Source organism: Diospyros lotus, chromosome 8 (assembly GCF_014633365.1).
Source record: "Diospyros lotus cultivar Yz01 chromosome 8, ASM1463336v1, whole genome shotgun sequence".
Lineage (NCBI taxonomy): Eukaryota > Viridiplantae > Streptophyta > Magnoliopsida > Ericales > Ebenaceae > Diospyros > Diospyros lotus.
This window is the reverse complement of record NC_068345.1, coordinates 14,728,035-14,743,740: the sequence shown is the minus strand read 5'-3', so window position 1 is coordinate 14,743,740 and position 15,706 is coordinate 14,728,035. Positions and strand designations below refer to the sequence as shown.

At 36.4% G+C, this 15,706-nt stretch overlaps 1 protein-coding gene across 2 annotated transcripts in view; it reads left to right on the top strand.

Moving 5' to 3' along the window:
• Positions 1 to 5,286: 5,286 nt before the first annotated feature.
• Positions 5,287 to 15,706, top strand: part of LOC127807412 (phosphatidylinositol-3-phosphatase SAC1) — a 65,608-nt gene continuing 55,188 nt past the window's right edge. Inside the window, exons 1-5 of one of the 2 annotated variants that reach the window (XM_052345241.1) lie at positions 5,287 to 5,501; positions 5,607 to 5,811; positions 5,893 to 6,058; positions 7,985 to 8,207; positions 10,969 to 11,045. In XM_052345241.1, coding sequence (XP_052201201.1) covers positions 5,307 to 5,501; positions 5,607 to 5,811; positions 5,893 to 6,058; positions 7,985 to 8,207; positions 10,969 to 11,045 — 866 coding nt within the window. In that variant the 5' untranslated portion in view covers positions 5,287 to 5,306. The remainder of the gene's footprint in view (positions 5,502 to 5,606; positions 5,812 to 5,892; positions 6,059 to 7,984; positions 8,208 to 10,968; positions 11,046 to 15,706) is intronic. The other variant, XM_052345242.1, reaches the window with a different exon arrangement.

Below are 15,706 nucleotides of genomic sequence, written 5' to 3'. Positions count from 1 at the left end.
CTCACTCTTACTGCTCAGCCTTGCACCTTCTCATAGTGCCCCCGAGATCTCATTCATTCAATGCACCCAAGCATGCTACATTTTATTGCATTTCCACTTCTTCATGACCTATACTCACTTCGAAAATGGAGGGTCGGCGCGAAAGAAATCCTCACATGCCTTCTAACTATCTTTTGTCTTGCAGACCTCTCGGAAGACTTATCTGCGGACCCTATAGGCACCATCCGAAGATCCATTTAAGGCACCCTTACCTCTCCAATACCCTCTTCCTTTGCTTCCTTAGATAATGGGTTAAGCCCCCAGTTGTTGATCTCCTCCAGTGACTCCTTGCTCTTACGTCTCTCCTAGCCCTACCGACTGTTTGCCAAGGTTCTCCTACATACAAATTCAATTTGTTGTAGTTTGCTAACAACAATAGGTAAATGGGAAACTAAGTTGTACATAAATGGAGACATAAAACAGATACGATACAAAACGAAAATGAAAAAATAGTATTTTTTTTTTAAAAGTAAGAAATAAAGACGTGAAGAAATGCGTAAATAAAAAAATATATAGGAATTTTTTGTAAATATAATTTTTAATATAAAAAATTATAAAAAATAATTATTCAATCAAAGGTAAACATAAATTCCATCATCCATTCAAGTAAATATAAATATAAGTTGTTTCTTTCTATCACATGATTGCCGAGACAATAGAAATGGAATTGCTTCCGTCTCTAATATGGTTGCAAAATAAAAATGTGTTTCCAAATCGAAAACACTTTTCTAATTTTTTTTTTCAATATTGCGAAACATCCCCGAAACCTTTTCAAAATTATGAAAACTATTTAGAAATAGTTTGTTAGTATTTTTGACATTTCGAGATAAAGAATGTTACGAAAACGCTAAAACAATACCCTCTCAATGCTTCCATACATCACTGATAGACAATACCTATTGTCATCCTTATTCTAGTTTTCTTCTTCCCTTCATAAACCCTTCCCTCTAATATTAATATTGAATATAACTAAACTTAATGTTTAAAAGAAACAAATAAATATGAATACCCTTATATGTTTCTTTATTTATTTACTAAAAAGTATATCTTGTTATGTTGATGACATGTTTTAATATAAAATTGAATACGGAAGTAGAACCGTGGAGCTATACTAAAGAACATATACTAGCATTTTCCACGTGGAACAACATGATTGGTGAAGATAGCAAACAAATAGTATTGTAGAGCTTTACGTTTATGTTCCATAATTATTAATCAACTATGCATGTAGTGTAAATCTATCAATGCTAGTATTATTCCACCATTCTTCTTACCATTGCAATTAGTGTTCTAAAACATGCTAGGCGCTAATTGGATGTCAAACTGGAGCTTAGGGCTTAGCGTCTAGGTGGAGCCTAAGAAAAATGCTATTTTTTTTTAACTTTTTGATGCAATTTGATGTCATTTTCAAATAAATCAAAGTTGAAAAAATAAATGAAATAATGAAATTAAGTATGAGAAAACAAACTCTTAGATTACTTCTAGGTTCAAGAAGACAGAAGCAGAAATAATGTAACATAAACCATATTCGAAAAATCTAACTAATTGGACTTCTTTCTTTCCATATTCTTCTAACACACGATCTTCATCGGACTCAAAATCAAATTCATTGATTCCTTACTCACCTTTTTCGTCTAATTGAAAATCATCTTCATGAAACTCTCTCATCCTAGAACTTCTTTGAGGTTAAAGAATCTCATATGCTCCGAATGCTTCACCAACCACTTCCCAAGTGAGCCTCGTACCAAGCTCAACTTCTTCATCATCTCTTCCATCAACAATCCATCCTTGTGCATTACTAACATCACTAGCAAGTAGCACATCAACATTCATTTCCTTCTCCCTTTTTTGCTTGTTCTTTAATTTCTCATTAAATTGGACATAGACTAGATTCTTCAATCGATTCACGTCTAATCTATTTCTTTTTTTTCGTATGTATCTACATAAATAAAATAAAAGCAATATCAATATAAATGATAAGTAAATAAGGATAACTAATTGATATTAAATAAATATAATTCATAAAGATAATGAAGTTAAAATATTAAAAAAAAATTAAAATAAACACTAACCCCTTCAAAAGTGCTCCAATTTCTTTCACAACCAGATGAACTACTGGTTAACAAGATAATCATTCTCACCATTCGTTGCAAGTTTAGAGTTTGATATCCATAAGTCATCCACCATAAAACTACATAGGTCAAACAATTATAAAGTAAACAAATTTATACACCAATATACAATAGAAATGATTAAAGGAATTTTATACCTAGAATATAATTGTTATCATTTTTTGCACATTCTTGAGCTACCGACGGTTTTCCAAAAGCTCCCTCTTTATGAGTATATTTTGGTAACTCAGCATTTATAACATGGTCTTGCAATTTACCATCATAAAACATCTCCACACAATTAAAAAACCCGTCCATCACTTCATGATCAAGTTGCATATCCATATCCTTGAAAAAGTAATAGGGATTCAAAAGGTAAGCTACAAAATGCAGTGGAGTATCTAACCTATCTTTCACCCTTGCTTCAATAATCCCCATAACAGGTTGATAGTTGTTCTTAAGATTATTTAGGGCCTCTTTAATATCTTCCTTTGCCTGCTTAATCTCTCCACATAAAAAACCCATAGAAGACTTTCTATATGCATCAACAATTTGAAGCATCTTCTCTAAAGGTGCAAAAACCTTAAGGCATACAGTCACACCATTCCAAAAAATAATGCTCATCGTAGGAGCATATATAGGTTGCTTTCCCTAAAGTGCGCATGATCGGAAAAAAGATTTCAATGTCGAAAGGAGTTCCAAATCGAAAGCCCAAATAAGTTTACAAGATGTATTGACTTCACTGCCATTAGGATTGTCCTAAATATATACTAAAGGACATTCAAAATCCTTTAAAGTGCTTTAGTGAGATAGAGAGATCCTCATAGTAGATCAAAGTGTTTGGTCGGCATCAAAGAGTTTGACGTGTCCTGATTGCTACATGGCTATAAACTTAGAAGGTTATACGTATATTGAGAATGACCATTGGATTAGTGATACATAGTTGTTATTATATTCTTCATCATTAAGGAGTTAATGAAGATGGATATTGTTAAGAGTTAACAAAGAGATTAATGAACTCCTACAAGTTAACAGTAGGAGGCCATTAAGAGTTAATGGGTACCATTAAGAGCTAAGCGGCATGCCATTAAGAGTTAATGGAACGTATTGATTCCATTAAGAGTTAATGGAATGGCAATTAAGAGTTAATAGTGGGCATTGATATAAGAAATCGAAAGTTGGAATGGAAGACATGAAACAATCGACTATTCCTTTTGAATTGTTGATAGTTTGTGTCGAGATATGCCAAAACGATTGACCGACTGCTGCCAATGATCAACAGTTTTGCAAGCGGGTTTTTCACCCACGTGTTTCTATCTTCTTTCGTATTCAGCAATAGATCATTTAATGCTCTATTACAGCTTTAATGATGCATTTTGCAAATTCATTAAATGAAGGGAGATGGGTGGAAGATAAAAGATAAGAGAAGAAAGACTTTTTGAGTGCTTAAGAAACTAGTTGGTCAAAGCTTTCCTTTTTGTCTTCTTTTCTTTTTCTTGCTCTGTCAATCGCTTCTTCATTCTCCCTTCTATATCTTGTCGGTCCCTTGGTTAGGAGACAATCATTGTCATTTGTAAGAGCATACCAATAGTCTTGCATCACCTTCGTTGAGATAGACTAGCACACATCCAACAAAGGGTTTCGGTGTGACTTGGGCATAAACTGACCCTTACATTTGCAGGGGTGAACTGGTCATCCAAGTAGGGAGTTATTGCCCAGAAAAATACACAAGAGGGGTGAATTGGGTTTTTTAAAAATTAATTAATAATTTTTAACTCTTTTAAAAATAATTAAATTTATAATTTTAATATGTAGTGATTGCAGTAAAACTAATAACAATAAAATCACACAACCACAAAGAACAAGAGAAATTTATAGAGGTTCGACTCTAAAGAGCCTAATCCTCTTTTTTAAGATTTAGCTTGAGATTCTACTAGGGAGAATCAACACTAACTTTTAATTGGAGCTAGAACCAACATATAATCCATTGCTTAAGTAAGAACCACTAGCATACTACTACAAAAAATAATCCCCTCACACAACAAATGAGTAAAAATAACAAACTTACAACCAGAAATAATTATAAACAAGTCACCAACGGTAGAGAATTTCACCAGTCAGTACACTTCCAACACTTCGAACCTTCTCACTCTTGTTTGAATTCTCTACCAAGTTCGTTCTCAACCTTGAACCTCTATACTTATCCCATATAAATACATCTTTCAAACACACTATTAACTAAAGAAAAGGTTAATATGAAGTTTAAAATTCAAAAAAAGTTTAGGCTTTCTCAAACAATAAGAAAACATTTATCACTTTTAATTCAAAATAAATTTACTTTTTACATGAGAAATCAAGAGTTGAAAATTCAAATATAAGCTTTTGAGACATAAATGATTAAAATAAGAAAATATGTCTAAAAATAATTCTCTTTTATTTCAAAATAAATTTACTTTTTGCATAAGTAAGAGAAAATATGTTTAAAAATAATTCTCCTTTAATTCAAGATTTCAAAATTCAAATATAAGTTTTTGAGACATAAATTATTAAAACAAGAAAACATGTCTAAAATCAATTCTCCTTTAATTCAAAATAAATTTACTTTTTGCATGAGTAAGAGAAAACATGTCTCAAAACAATTCTCCTTTAATTCAAAAAAAATTTACTTCATACATGAGTAAGAAATTCATTTATCAAGATATGAAAATTTAAACATAAACTTTTGAGACATTTGATCTTTCTATTTTGTAAGAAAGTATAATTATGTGACTAATAATAATAAAAAATTGACTACAACACTTGGTTGGCATTAACAATAACACTAAATTAAGGTTCATAACAACACTTTTGGTAAATGGAGAAAAAGGTTAACAAAAAAGTAGGGTTTGTTTTTTTGCATCACATGACACTTGTTTGTTTGTTAAGGAGGGGTTGAAGAAATTAAATGGGGGGATCAAATTAAAATAAAATTAAAATTTGAATGATTATGGTGAGACAATTTAAAGTAAAGTAAGGAAGGTAAAGTTTAGGGATGTTAAATGTTATTTACCCTTCTATTAAATATAATAATATTTCCTGACAAATCACCGGCTGGCGGGGCTCTATCGTCGGAAGCCGAGTCAGTATATAAGCCCTAGAATTTCTTTCACAAACACGATGATGATCAAAGGCTCGTCTCTCCATCGGAGCGATGCTTCAGATGCCATGGCGAAATCGGAGAATTCCAAACTCAGTTCCTCCAGCCTACTGCCGTTCGCCCAGCCTTCCGCCAAAATTCACCCAACCAACGATGCCGAGTCCGATCACATCTCCTACTCCCTCGAGAAATTCAGGCTCTATGAGACCAAAGCGGTAAACCCCCCAATTTCACTTTTCTGTTTGGATTCTTGGCATGCTTTTTTTTTTTTTTTTTTTTCCTTTGGTTTTAATTTTGGCTTGCTTTTGTTCGTCTCGTAGAGATTTTACCTAATTGGGAGCGATCGGAACAAGATATTCTACCGGGTTTTGAAGATCGACCGCATGGAGCCTTCTGATTTGAACATCAGCGAAGACCCAGTTGTTTATTCATCTCAGGAAGTCAAGAGTTTGCTCCAGCGAATTGCTGAAGGCAATCGGGCCACCGGGGGACTTACATTTGTGGCCAAGGGTTATGGCATTGCCGGTCAGTTTCAATCACTTCCATGCGTTAGTTTGGGGTCTTCTTCTTTTGGCCCATAATTTTGAGGTTTCATTAATCTTGTAGGATGTATTAAATTTTTGGAGTCGTATTACCTCATTTTGGTGACAAAACGTCGGCAAATCGGATGTATATGTGGTCATGCGATTTACAGTATAGATGAGAGCCAGTTAATTACAATTCCGCATGCCTCAATTCAAACTGATGTTGCGCATTCCAAAACTGAACTGAGGTACTTTCTACGACCTTTTAATGTTCTATTGCTAACTTTAGTTACGCATAGTTTTCAATTTTTTTTTTTTAAATTTTTTGATTGATATCCAAACTGATGTTTCACCTGGTGTTTGTTTTGTTAAAGAAATTTATATATTGACATCATATCCATCCAAATTGGTTTAATAATTAATGGTCCAATGCTTTTCGGAGATGGTTAATTTCATTGGCAAAATGGTGATTTGTTCCAAAGAAGTTACTGAAATGTTGACTTCTTAATTATGAGATTTGCATACTGTAGATTTTTTCTTCATTCTGTGGCCATTATATTTTAAGATTTTCCAACAGGAGCTTGATAGGGTTGACATCACTAATTTAAGTTTTGAGAGGACCAACTGACATGTCCTTTAGAGGGAGTTAAATACCATAAGCGCTTGGGAACTTGATTGTGTCTACTCTCCGGCAAGACATCAGCTTTATAAATTTTGAGATGATGTCCTTGTTCCGTGGAATGTTGCTTAATATGATCATTTTATAATATGCATCATATACTTTCTTTTGCTTATCCTTGTTTTTGCTTGTGGTAATACTAGAATGCTAGTTCTTATTTGTGCATTCTCTTATAGATTCTTAAAATGTCCTCCATGTATCATTATTACCTGTTGTAAATCACTTGTATTAGATTAGCTTGTATATCTTGAGGGAGTCGGTTTTGTCTTTCTGCTGTTAAGTTTTTTGTACATCACTTGTTTTATTCTAGAAGGTTTGTTTCTAGAATGGTTAGTTAGCAAGTTTGTTAATCGGTCAGTTAGTTGTAACTGCCGATAGATTGTTTTGATAGCATTCTGTTACCGCCTCTATGTTTTATAAATAGAGGTCGGGTGTTAGCTTTAAGGGGGGGCTTTTATTCTGTCTTGGGAAGAAAAGAAATAGAGGAGTATGCGCTGGTTTCTACTGAAATACTTAGAGGTTATATCTTTGTAGTTTGATAGGGAAAACTCTCAGCAGTTCTGTGTATAAGGCTGGAGAGATAGATTAGTGCATGTAATCCTTTCCAAGTTCATTCAAGATAGTGAAGATAAAAGCGCCTAAGGGCAGTCTGGATGTAGGTCTTGCAAAAGGCCGAACCAGGATAAAATTCTTGGTGTTCTTGATTGTTTGGTTGTTGATCTGTTCTATGATTAATCGAAAGTCTTGTGTGTGTTTCGAGTGAGTGATTCAGGGAGTGTTTCGGTTGTGATTTTTGAGTGTGATTGAGTGTTTCGGAGCTGGGGATTATTCCAACATTACCACACATATCCTCCTCTGTGCATTCTCTTATAGCTTCTTTTTGCTTGCATTTTGAAAAATTTCAAAAAAAGGCCTCCAATTCATATAAATGATAGTTTTGCATTTGTATGTAAAATGTTTACGTCGAAACAATATATTCAACATATTGTTTAGAAAAATGTTTTTGCTTGAAAAATATTTTATCTATTTTTTTTCATTTTATTTTATATTTACATAAAATATTTAGATAAAACAATCAACCACTAAAAAATATGACTATATTTTGTCTGTGTAGGTGTGATTCCTCGTCACATTAGTAATATTTTATTATTGTTTATCAAAATTTTTAGGGAAGTGATTTTATATTTTGATGTAAAATGTTTTTGCTTGAAAAATAGTTTACATTATTTTTTTTTTCCATCCAAATACCGGAAATAAGTAAGTCTTTTACTAATTACTATAAAACATTTTATGTCTAAACAAACTGAGCCTAAGTAACTTTATTATGTTTCTAGTTTGTATTGGAAAATATATCTATATTTAAAATTTGAATCACATGCATATATCTGATCTTCTTCGCATCAATCATTTAACACACTTGTCTGTTTTCTAGGTTGTTGGATTCAATGTTAGGAAAATCTTGTTTTGTCTTATTATAGATATCCCAAAACTGCAGGTACAAGAAGCTTTTATCGAGTGTAGATTTGACAAAAGACTTTTTCTATAGCTACACATATCCTATAATGCAAAGTTTGCAAAAAAATGTGTTGTCTGTGGGTGAAGAAGGGATGCCATATGAAAATATGTTTGTCTGGAATGCTTTCCTGACACAAGCAATTCGATCAAGGTGCAAGAATACTATCTGGACAATTGCTTTGGTTCATGGGAATTTTAAGCAGGTATTTCATTTTCTATTTTGGCGAATCATTCATTATGGTAACCTTCTCTCACATTGGAATCTGTTGACTCTACTGATGACTATTGCAAATGACATTAAGGAAGTTGTCTAATTACTCCTCATTCCTTTCTCAATTAGGTATTATGTGTACACAGATTTGCATCACAAAATTGCTGTGTTAGATAGAAATTTGGTTTGTGAAGCTGGTTGATTAATTTAATTGTTACGACTTACAATGTTGTGTTTTGGCCTCCAATCTTGCACAGATTTAGTAGAGAATTATTTTAATCCAACTGCCTTCACATCCTTGTATCCACATGATATGGAGAAATTGCCCACAGAAACATCAATTTTTTCTGGATATTAGAACCCCAAGCCAACCTAATATTGTGTCCAAGCCAACATAATATGATGTGTAGTGCCAACAGTGCCCAAGTCCAGCCAAACACTTCCAATCTTGCTTCAATTTAGTTTCCTGATGACAAATGAGCTGTCAATTCCAATTTTTTTAACAAAGTTTTAACTACCAATCTTTTATTCAGACTCTTTCAGCACCCTAAAGTTCCAGGTTAATAGGTGAAAATTCATCTTGACAACAACTGCAGTCTAACTTTGTTCTCCATAATACTGGACAAGCTAGATGACCCTTTCTGATAGGTCACCCTTGATGTTATCTTTTCTACTCTTGTACTTTTCTTGAACTTAGAACAAGGTTCATCTTTCTTGAGACCCTGTTCCTATTTGATTTTTATTTTGAATAACTCAAGTGCCTTTACTGCACATACTTCTAGTCAAAGTCTCATCACCTATTTGTTGCATCTCATGCATTATTTTTTGTTATTGATATTGCCATTTAATTTAAATTTCTTAATCCTATTTGTGCATCCTAGTAGGTTTCTTGTCTACATTTAAGTTTCAGTTTGAGTCTTCTCAGCATTCACTTAATTTATTACATCACTCCTTGGCCTTCCCCCCTTGCCATTTGTTTCCTTTCCCATGGCCCCCAACAAACGTGAACAACCTTCCTTCACTACACCAACTGACCGTCAGACATCACAAAATTCATTAAAATCCATTGAAATCAGAATGAACAATTTCAAGAGTCTTTCAAATATAGTGGGAACATTTACTGAACAAATGGCACAAATACTTAAAATACTAGGTAAGCAAAAGAAAAGAGAGTTTTTGTGGTCTAGTTTGGCCGATAAAGCTTTTAAGGAAATTAAAGAAAGGATGGCCACAACACCTGTCTTACAACACCCTAATTTTAGTAAAGTTTTTGAGGTTGCCTGGATTGGAGGTGTTCTTAGCCAAGAGGGTTGCCCAATAGCATTCTTTAGTGAGAAACTCAAAGAAGCTAAACAAAAATATTCCACTTATGATAAAGAGTTTTATGTTGTTCTCTAGTCTCTTCGCTATTGGAGGTACTATCTATTACCACTAGAATTTGTTCTATATTTTGATCATCAGGCATTAAGATACTTGTAGTCTCAAAAGAAGTTGAACTTAGGTGTGCTAAGTGGGTAGAATTCCTTAGTGAGTGCTTCTTTTTCCTTAAGCATTGTCCCCTATGTCGTTCCTCGAACCTATGTCCTACGTTCAAAGACATATTGCCGTATCCTAAAAATCATGAAATTGACATATTCAACCTCTGGATGCATACCCGTAACTGACACCCGTCCCCTAGTCCATGTAGCATAGCCTGAAGTCCTTGTCTTTTATGTAATGCCATAGAGTTAAGAGTATGAGATGTTCTAGGGCACTTCTAGAGCTTCATTTAAGTGATGTTTATATAATTACTGGTGTATTATATTAGACAGATGACCTTTTCTAAAGTTGATTCCCTCTAGCTCCTTTACAATCTTTGCTTTAATGATGATTCTTTCGCTTGCAAGCTTCAAGTGTAAAAAATCATTGCTTCCCTGTGATCTTCAGAAGTGCCACAAACTCTTTTCCTGTATCCTTTTGAGTGCAATTACCAAAATTAAGTCAAACACTATGTTGGAAGACAAATGGTTAACCATCTATCTGTTAGATGAGAAACCCAAAACATTTTTGCTTTAAAAATCAATGTAAGAGGAAATCCTGGGTAGTCTATTTATACAATTTGTGAGGACATGAAAACATTCCCTATAACATATGAGTTTCAAATTTTACAGACGCATTGCTATTAAAATCTTTCAGATGCCATTGGCTCTGTTCGAATGTTATCCACAAGTTGATGTTGAGTAAATCACAAACATTATTGATGTTTCTGAGCAAATTAGCTAGTACTAGGAAAAATATAACTTGTGTAAAATAATGGGGCATTAATAGTGGTCGATAATTGAATCAAATTTCATCATGAAAGCAAATCAATGATTGGCCGCATGATAGATGTCTACTTTTGATTTTACCAGGTTCAAGTTAACAAGTTTCTGAGTCATTCTTGTTTTTGGAAACAAGGGTGATGCAGGATATGGAGGCATATTTGAACTATTACTCTCATTTTAATTTTTGACTTCTTGTATTGTTGAAGGCTGTAGGTTTGAGTTTCCATCTTTTGATGTGACCAAGTCTTCACTTAGGTACAATTGGTGGTGTTAATATATTAGAGAACTAGGTTGAATTTATTGTTCCATAGTAATGGGTCTATTCTTATCTGATACATTTAGGAGTTCTGATATATGAACGGATTCAAATTTTGATGTATGTTCATTTAATATTATTTTGAAGTCTATTGTGATTTAGCATAGAATTTTGTATGTATTAATTGATTTCAGATTCGGCTATCAATCTTTGGACGGGACTTCAGCGTTTCTTTGATTTCTAGACGATCTCGGCATTTTGCAGGGACTCGGTATGCTTAGTTCAACTAACTTCTGTTTACTGATTTATGGCTTTCCATAGTTGATGTGCGTCTTGCTTTCTATTTATAACCTAGCAGTTGGAAAAAGTTTTTGAGTGCCAATGCTTTTCTTTGAGTGCCAAATTCTTGTACCCGCTTTTATCTTTCTAGTTGATGATTGATATTAAGTGCCTAGAATATTTCGGAAACATAATTATTAAGATAAGAGGGCTAGGCTTGGAGGGAAAACAATGTTCAATAGCATAACATGATTGGATTGAGTATTGTTAGAGTATCTCACAGCTTTCCACTCTATTCTCTCAACCCAACCAGCTTCCTAACTCAAGAATATATTGATAACAAAGAACAGAAAAGAAAACAAAACATCCACACGAGAAAACAACAAGATTTATCCTGGTTCGGTCTTGAAATCCAAGACCTACATCCAGACTGCTTAGGAGCCACTGAAATCCACTATCTTGAAGCCACCAAGGATGATTACAACGAGAACTTAATCCCTCCCGCCCATATACACTGAAAGCTATAGGGAAAATAGGGAATACAAGCTAAGAACCAGCCACTCCCAACCTCTCGCACTCAATCCCAACTTAAGACAGTAAACTGGAAACAATCTTTCACGATTTCTGGCACACTAAGACTCACACACAAACCTATCCACGACCCCTATTTATAGGACATAGGGGTGGCGGAGCACAAGGAATAAAACTAACTAACAGCCTAACTGAATAACTAACACATAAAGCTGGCAGCCTTCTTCTAGAAACAGACCTTCTAGGAGAACAAATTAAATCTAACACTAAATTAGGAATTAAAATATGTAGCAATACAAAATACATGATTACATTTAATCTAATCTAATACAAATGTTACAACAAGTATAAATTTCAATTAAAGTGTCATACATATTTGGGCATTGATTTGCAACTGGCATGCTTGTAGGTTATTATTGATTGTGGTCAGATATTTATATGATTGTAAAGTATTTTCTGATTTGAGTGGAAAAGAATAATGAGGGCATGGCTTTTGATTAACCTGATCTTACTGCTCCATGCAAAATGATCAGCTGTTAGCATGCTGTATCTTCTTCTGCTCCTTGATGATGACATGCTGGGTTGAAGTCCTGCTGGACTCGTGTGTGCAGCTTGTATCAAATGATATATCCATAAATTTTACAAGATAAACTAAAATAACAATTCCATTTGCTTCGGCCTTTTCTATGGCCTATTAGCTTCTGAAATAATAGAAGTGATACATATATCAAAAAAGGAAAAGAACTCATTGATAAAATAATGTGCAGATTATCCTTATCACTATTATTGATATAAAATTTGACTATATCATTGAAAGTGCCATTAATTCAATTGGAGGAACCTAAGATCGAAATTTCCAGCAATTAAGATCCCTTTTGTTGTTGCCTGACTACAACAATGAATTTATGATATGGGAGATCATCTCAAGGTGGCACACATTTGACCTCTCAGATGATGGGTGACTCTTTCCGATGATGGGTGACCCTCTTGCGACGAGTGACTTGTTGAGAGAGAAAACTGATTAGGGTCACAGGTGAGTGTCCTTGCGCAGACCCTTCGATGCCTAAGTCAGCCTTTGGAAAATATGGATAGCTTAAGCGCAATGAAGAAGTTTGAATATGAGAGTGAGCATACCTCAATGAAGGGGGAGGGACCCCCTATTTATAGTGATGGAGGGGGTTGACATGTGGTAGAAGACTTGCCCTTTTCGACGGGCATCTCATAGGCCGTTTTGATTGGGTCTTGTAGGGTTCACAGCCTTCTGGGAGGGTCTCTTATATGGCTTGGAGAGAGGCTGTGGACCACGAGGGTCTCTTGGGTATCTTTAGGGGAGGTGAGTGACTCGTGGTTCTCTTGGGAGGGTCTCTTGGTGGTGCCACTTGAGTGTCTTCCATGTGGCCCATGGCTTTGGTGTGGTGCATGGCTTGCACGGGCATGTTGGCTTTCGTGCATGTTGACTTGGACAAGAGGTCTGTAGGTGGCACAAACCTTGGGTACTTGGCCATGTGTAGGTGCTTGCATGGCTGCGCGGCTTGCGCGATGGGGCCTTATGGCCGAGTGACCCTCACGTGGCTATAGGCCCAAGTGAGGGTCTCTCGGCATGCTTGTCCATGCGGGTGTGGCTTGCAGCCTTGCTTGGATGTCTACCTCCACGTGGGTGCTTGTATGGTCGTGTGACTCACACATACTTAGGCGCATGGCTTGTGCAATGTGTGCCCATGGTTGGGTGACCCTCGCTTGGCTATAGGCTCAAGAGAGGGTCTCTCGGGATGCTTGGTCATGCTGGCGTGGTGTGTAAGGATGGTTGAGGGTGCGACATGGCCGAGGGTGCAGCTTGCGGTTTGCGAGAATGGCTACACGTGTTTGCACCGGGGGCCAAGTGACCCTCACCTTGCTATGGGCTTGAGTGAGGTCTCTTGGCATGGCCCGATCTTGCTAGGATGATCGCGCAACTTGTGCAAGCTTGGTCGTGCACGTGTGGCTTGTGGTCGCCTATTGGCCACGTGGTGGCCTGGCGTGCACTAAAGGGGGGTCGAGTGATTATTACTCGGGTATATACTCGAGTGACCCTCACTCAGGTGTGCTTGAGTGACCCTTACTTGGCCCCCTTGTGGCTTGGTCTGCGTGGCCTTCTTTTCGGGCCCTTGGCCCACTTTGGCCCATTTCGACTCACTTTGGCTAATTTTTTATTTGGCTATGTTGTGGATTTACTTGGTCAGGCGTAGCACCCTTAAAACTCAAAGTAGGAATCTAGGATTGAGATGCTAGATGCTTGCAGACTGAAATGTTTTCAAATGAGAAATGAAAAACTAATTGTAAGGAAGTCTTGTATGGAAGATCCAACCTTATAATGTTAGTCATGATTAAATTTGGAGTCATTTCTTATTATCTTTCTAACTACTTAAAATCCATATGCAAAATGATTATGTGAGAAAACTAAAGAGAGTAGAAGATGATTAAGCTGTAGCAATGTTGAAAACTGAACACGATGTATGTGCTAATTAGTCAACTAGTCACTTATCCAACTTTTCCTTTGGACGCTTGTTAGTTTGGCAATAGGCATTGCTTGATGTTATTGTTGGGGACATTGTTTTTTACTCCCCCTATCATGTACTTGTTATATACAAATCTCTCCATATTATGGTAGCAAATTTTCTCACACTAGTCAATAGACCATGCACAGTTCTTGATTCTTTCATCGTATTTTTCACAATGATTTATTGTTTTCTATATGTTGTTTATCATTATTTTACCATAGCTTTATTTTAGAATAGTTATAAGGGCCCATAGTTGTGAAAGGCGCGCCTCAGGCGCAAGGTGCAAGGGGGCACCAGCCCTTATGCCTTAGACCCCCTAAGGCGAGGCGGTCTTAAAGAGGTACACGCCTATTTGTTGAGGCGCGCCTTAGTAGAGGTGAGAGGCTTGCTGGATGTGCACCTCTCATATCGTTAATATATTTAAAAAAAAAAGTAAAAAACAAGAAAAGCCCAGCCTGATGGAGAACGACCCAAACCCTAAAATCCTCTCTTCCTTAGTTCCTTATAAGAATGAATGCTTAGGGTTTCAGATTTGTCAAGTCTCGGAGGTAAGACTTGAGAAAACAGAATTTAAAAGGATCGAGAGACAGATAGAGGCAGAATGGGAGAGAAAATGAGAGAATTGAGAGGGAAGAGATTGATGTGATCCAACCGATAGGAAGGATCTCCAAAGGATGAAATGGATTGAATTGTATTTCAGAATTGGAATTACAAGAAAATGAAAGTAAGAATAGCAGCAACTGGGCGTTCGAGAGGCCCAGAACTCTCCTACAATCACTCCAAATTCTTCACACCTTTCTCACTCTCTTCCTACCCCTTTTATAAGCTGTTATTCCCTTCTCTCTCCTGCATAACCGTATTTGGTTATGCTGGCGTGTCTGCTGGTTTGTGTAACAAACCAGCCAAATATCTATCCTACCCCGTAGCGCACTTGCTGATTGGTGCTTCCTCCAGTTGTACCCTCAACTCCCTTCGGATGCTTGTGACGCCTATAGTAAGTATGCAAAACCGGGGGCCTAACATCACTCCCTCCCCCAACTTTCACCTTGTCCTCAAGGTGAAAACCTGGAAACTGCTGCTGAATGAGGCTGAAAGGCTCCCAAGTGGCTTCTAATGGGGGTAACCCCTTCCATTGCAGAAGAACATCCAAACCTCCCACATTATTTCCTTTGCCTGGTCTGACTCCCAATACTGCCTTCGGTTCGACCAGCATCTCCAGCTCTGCACTTAACTGATTGGGAATATCTACCGTGGCTTGCAATGCCCCTTTGGCCTCTCGCAGCTGAGACACATGGAACACTGGGTGAATGCTGCAAGATGAAGGTAATTTTAACCTGTAAGCCACCGGTCCAACCTCCCTCTCAATCTCAAACGGACCATAGAATCTAGGAGCCAGTTTCTCATTGGCACGACCAGCCAATGACTTTCGACGATAGGGAATTAGTTTTAAGTAAACTAGATCCCTTACTTGAAACTTTACTGCTCTTCTCTTCACATCAGTCCCTTTCTTCATTATAGCTTGAGCTCTTTGTAGCTGTGCCTTCAGTTCCTCCAGAATGTGATCTCTCTCGATAAGCTGCTGCTC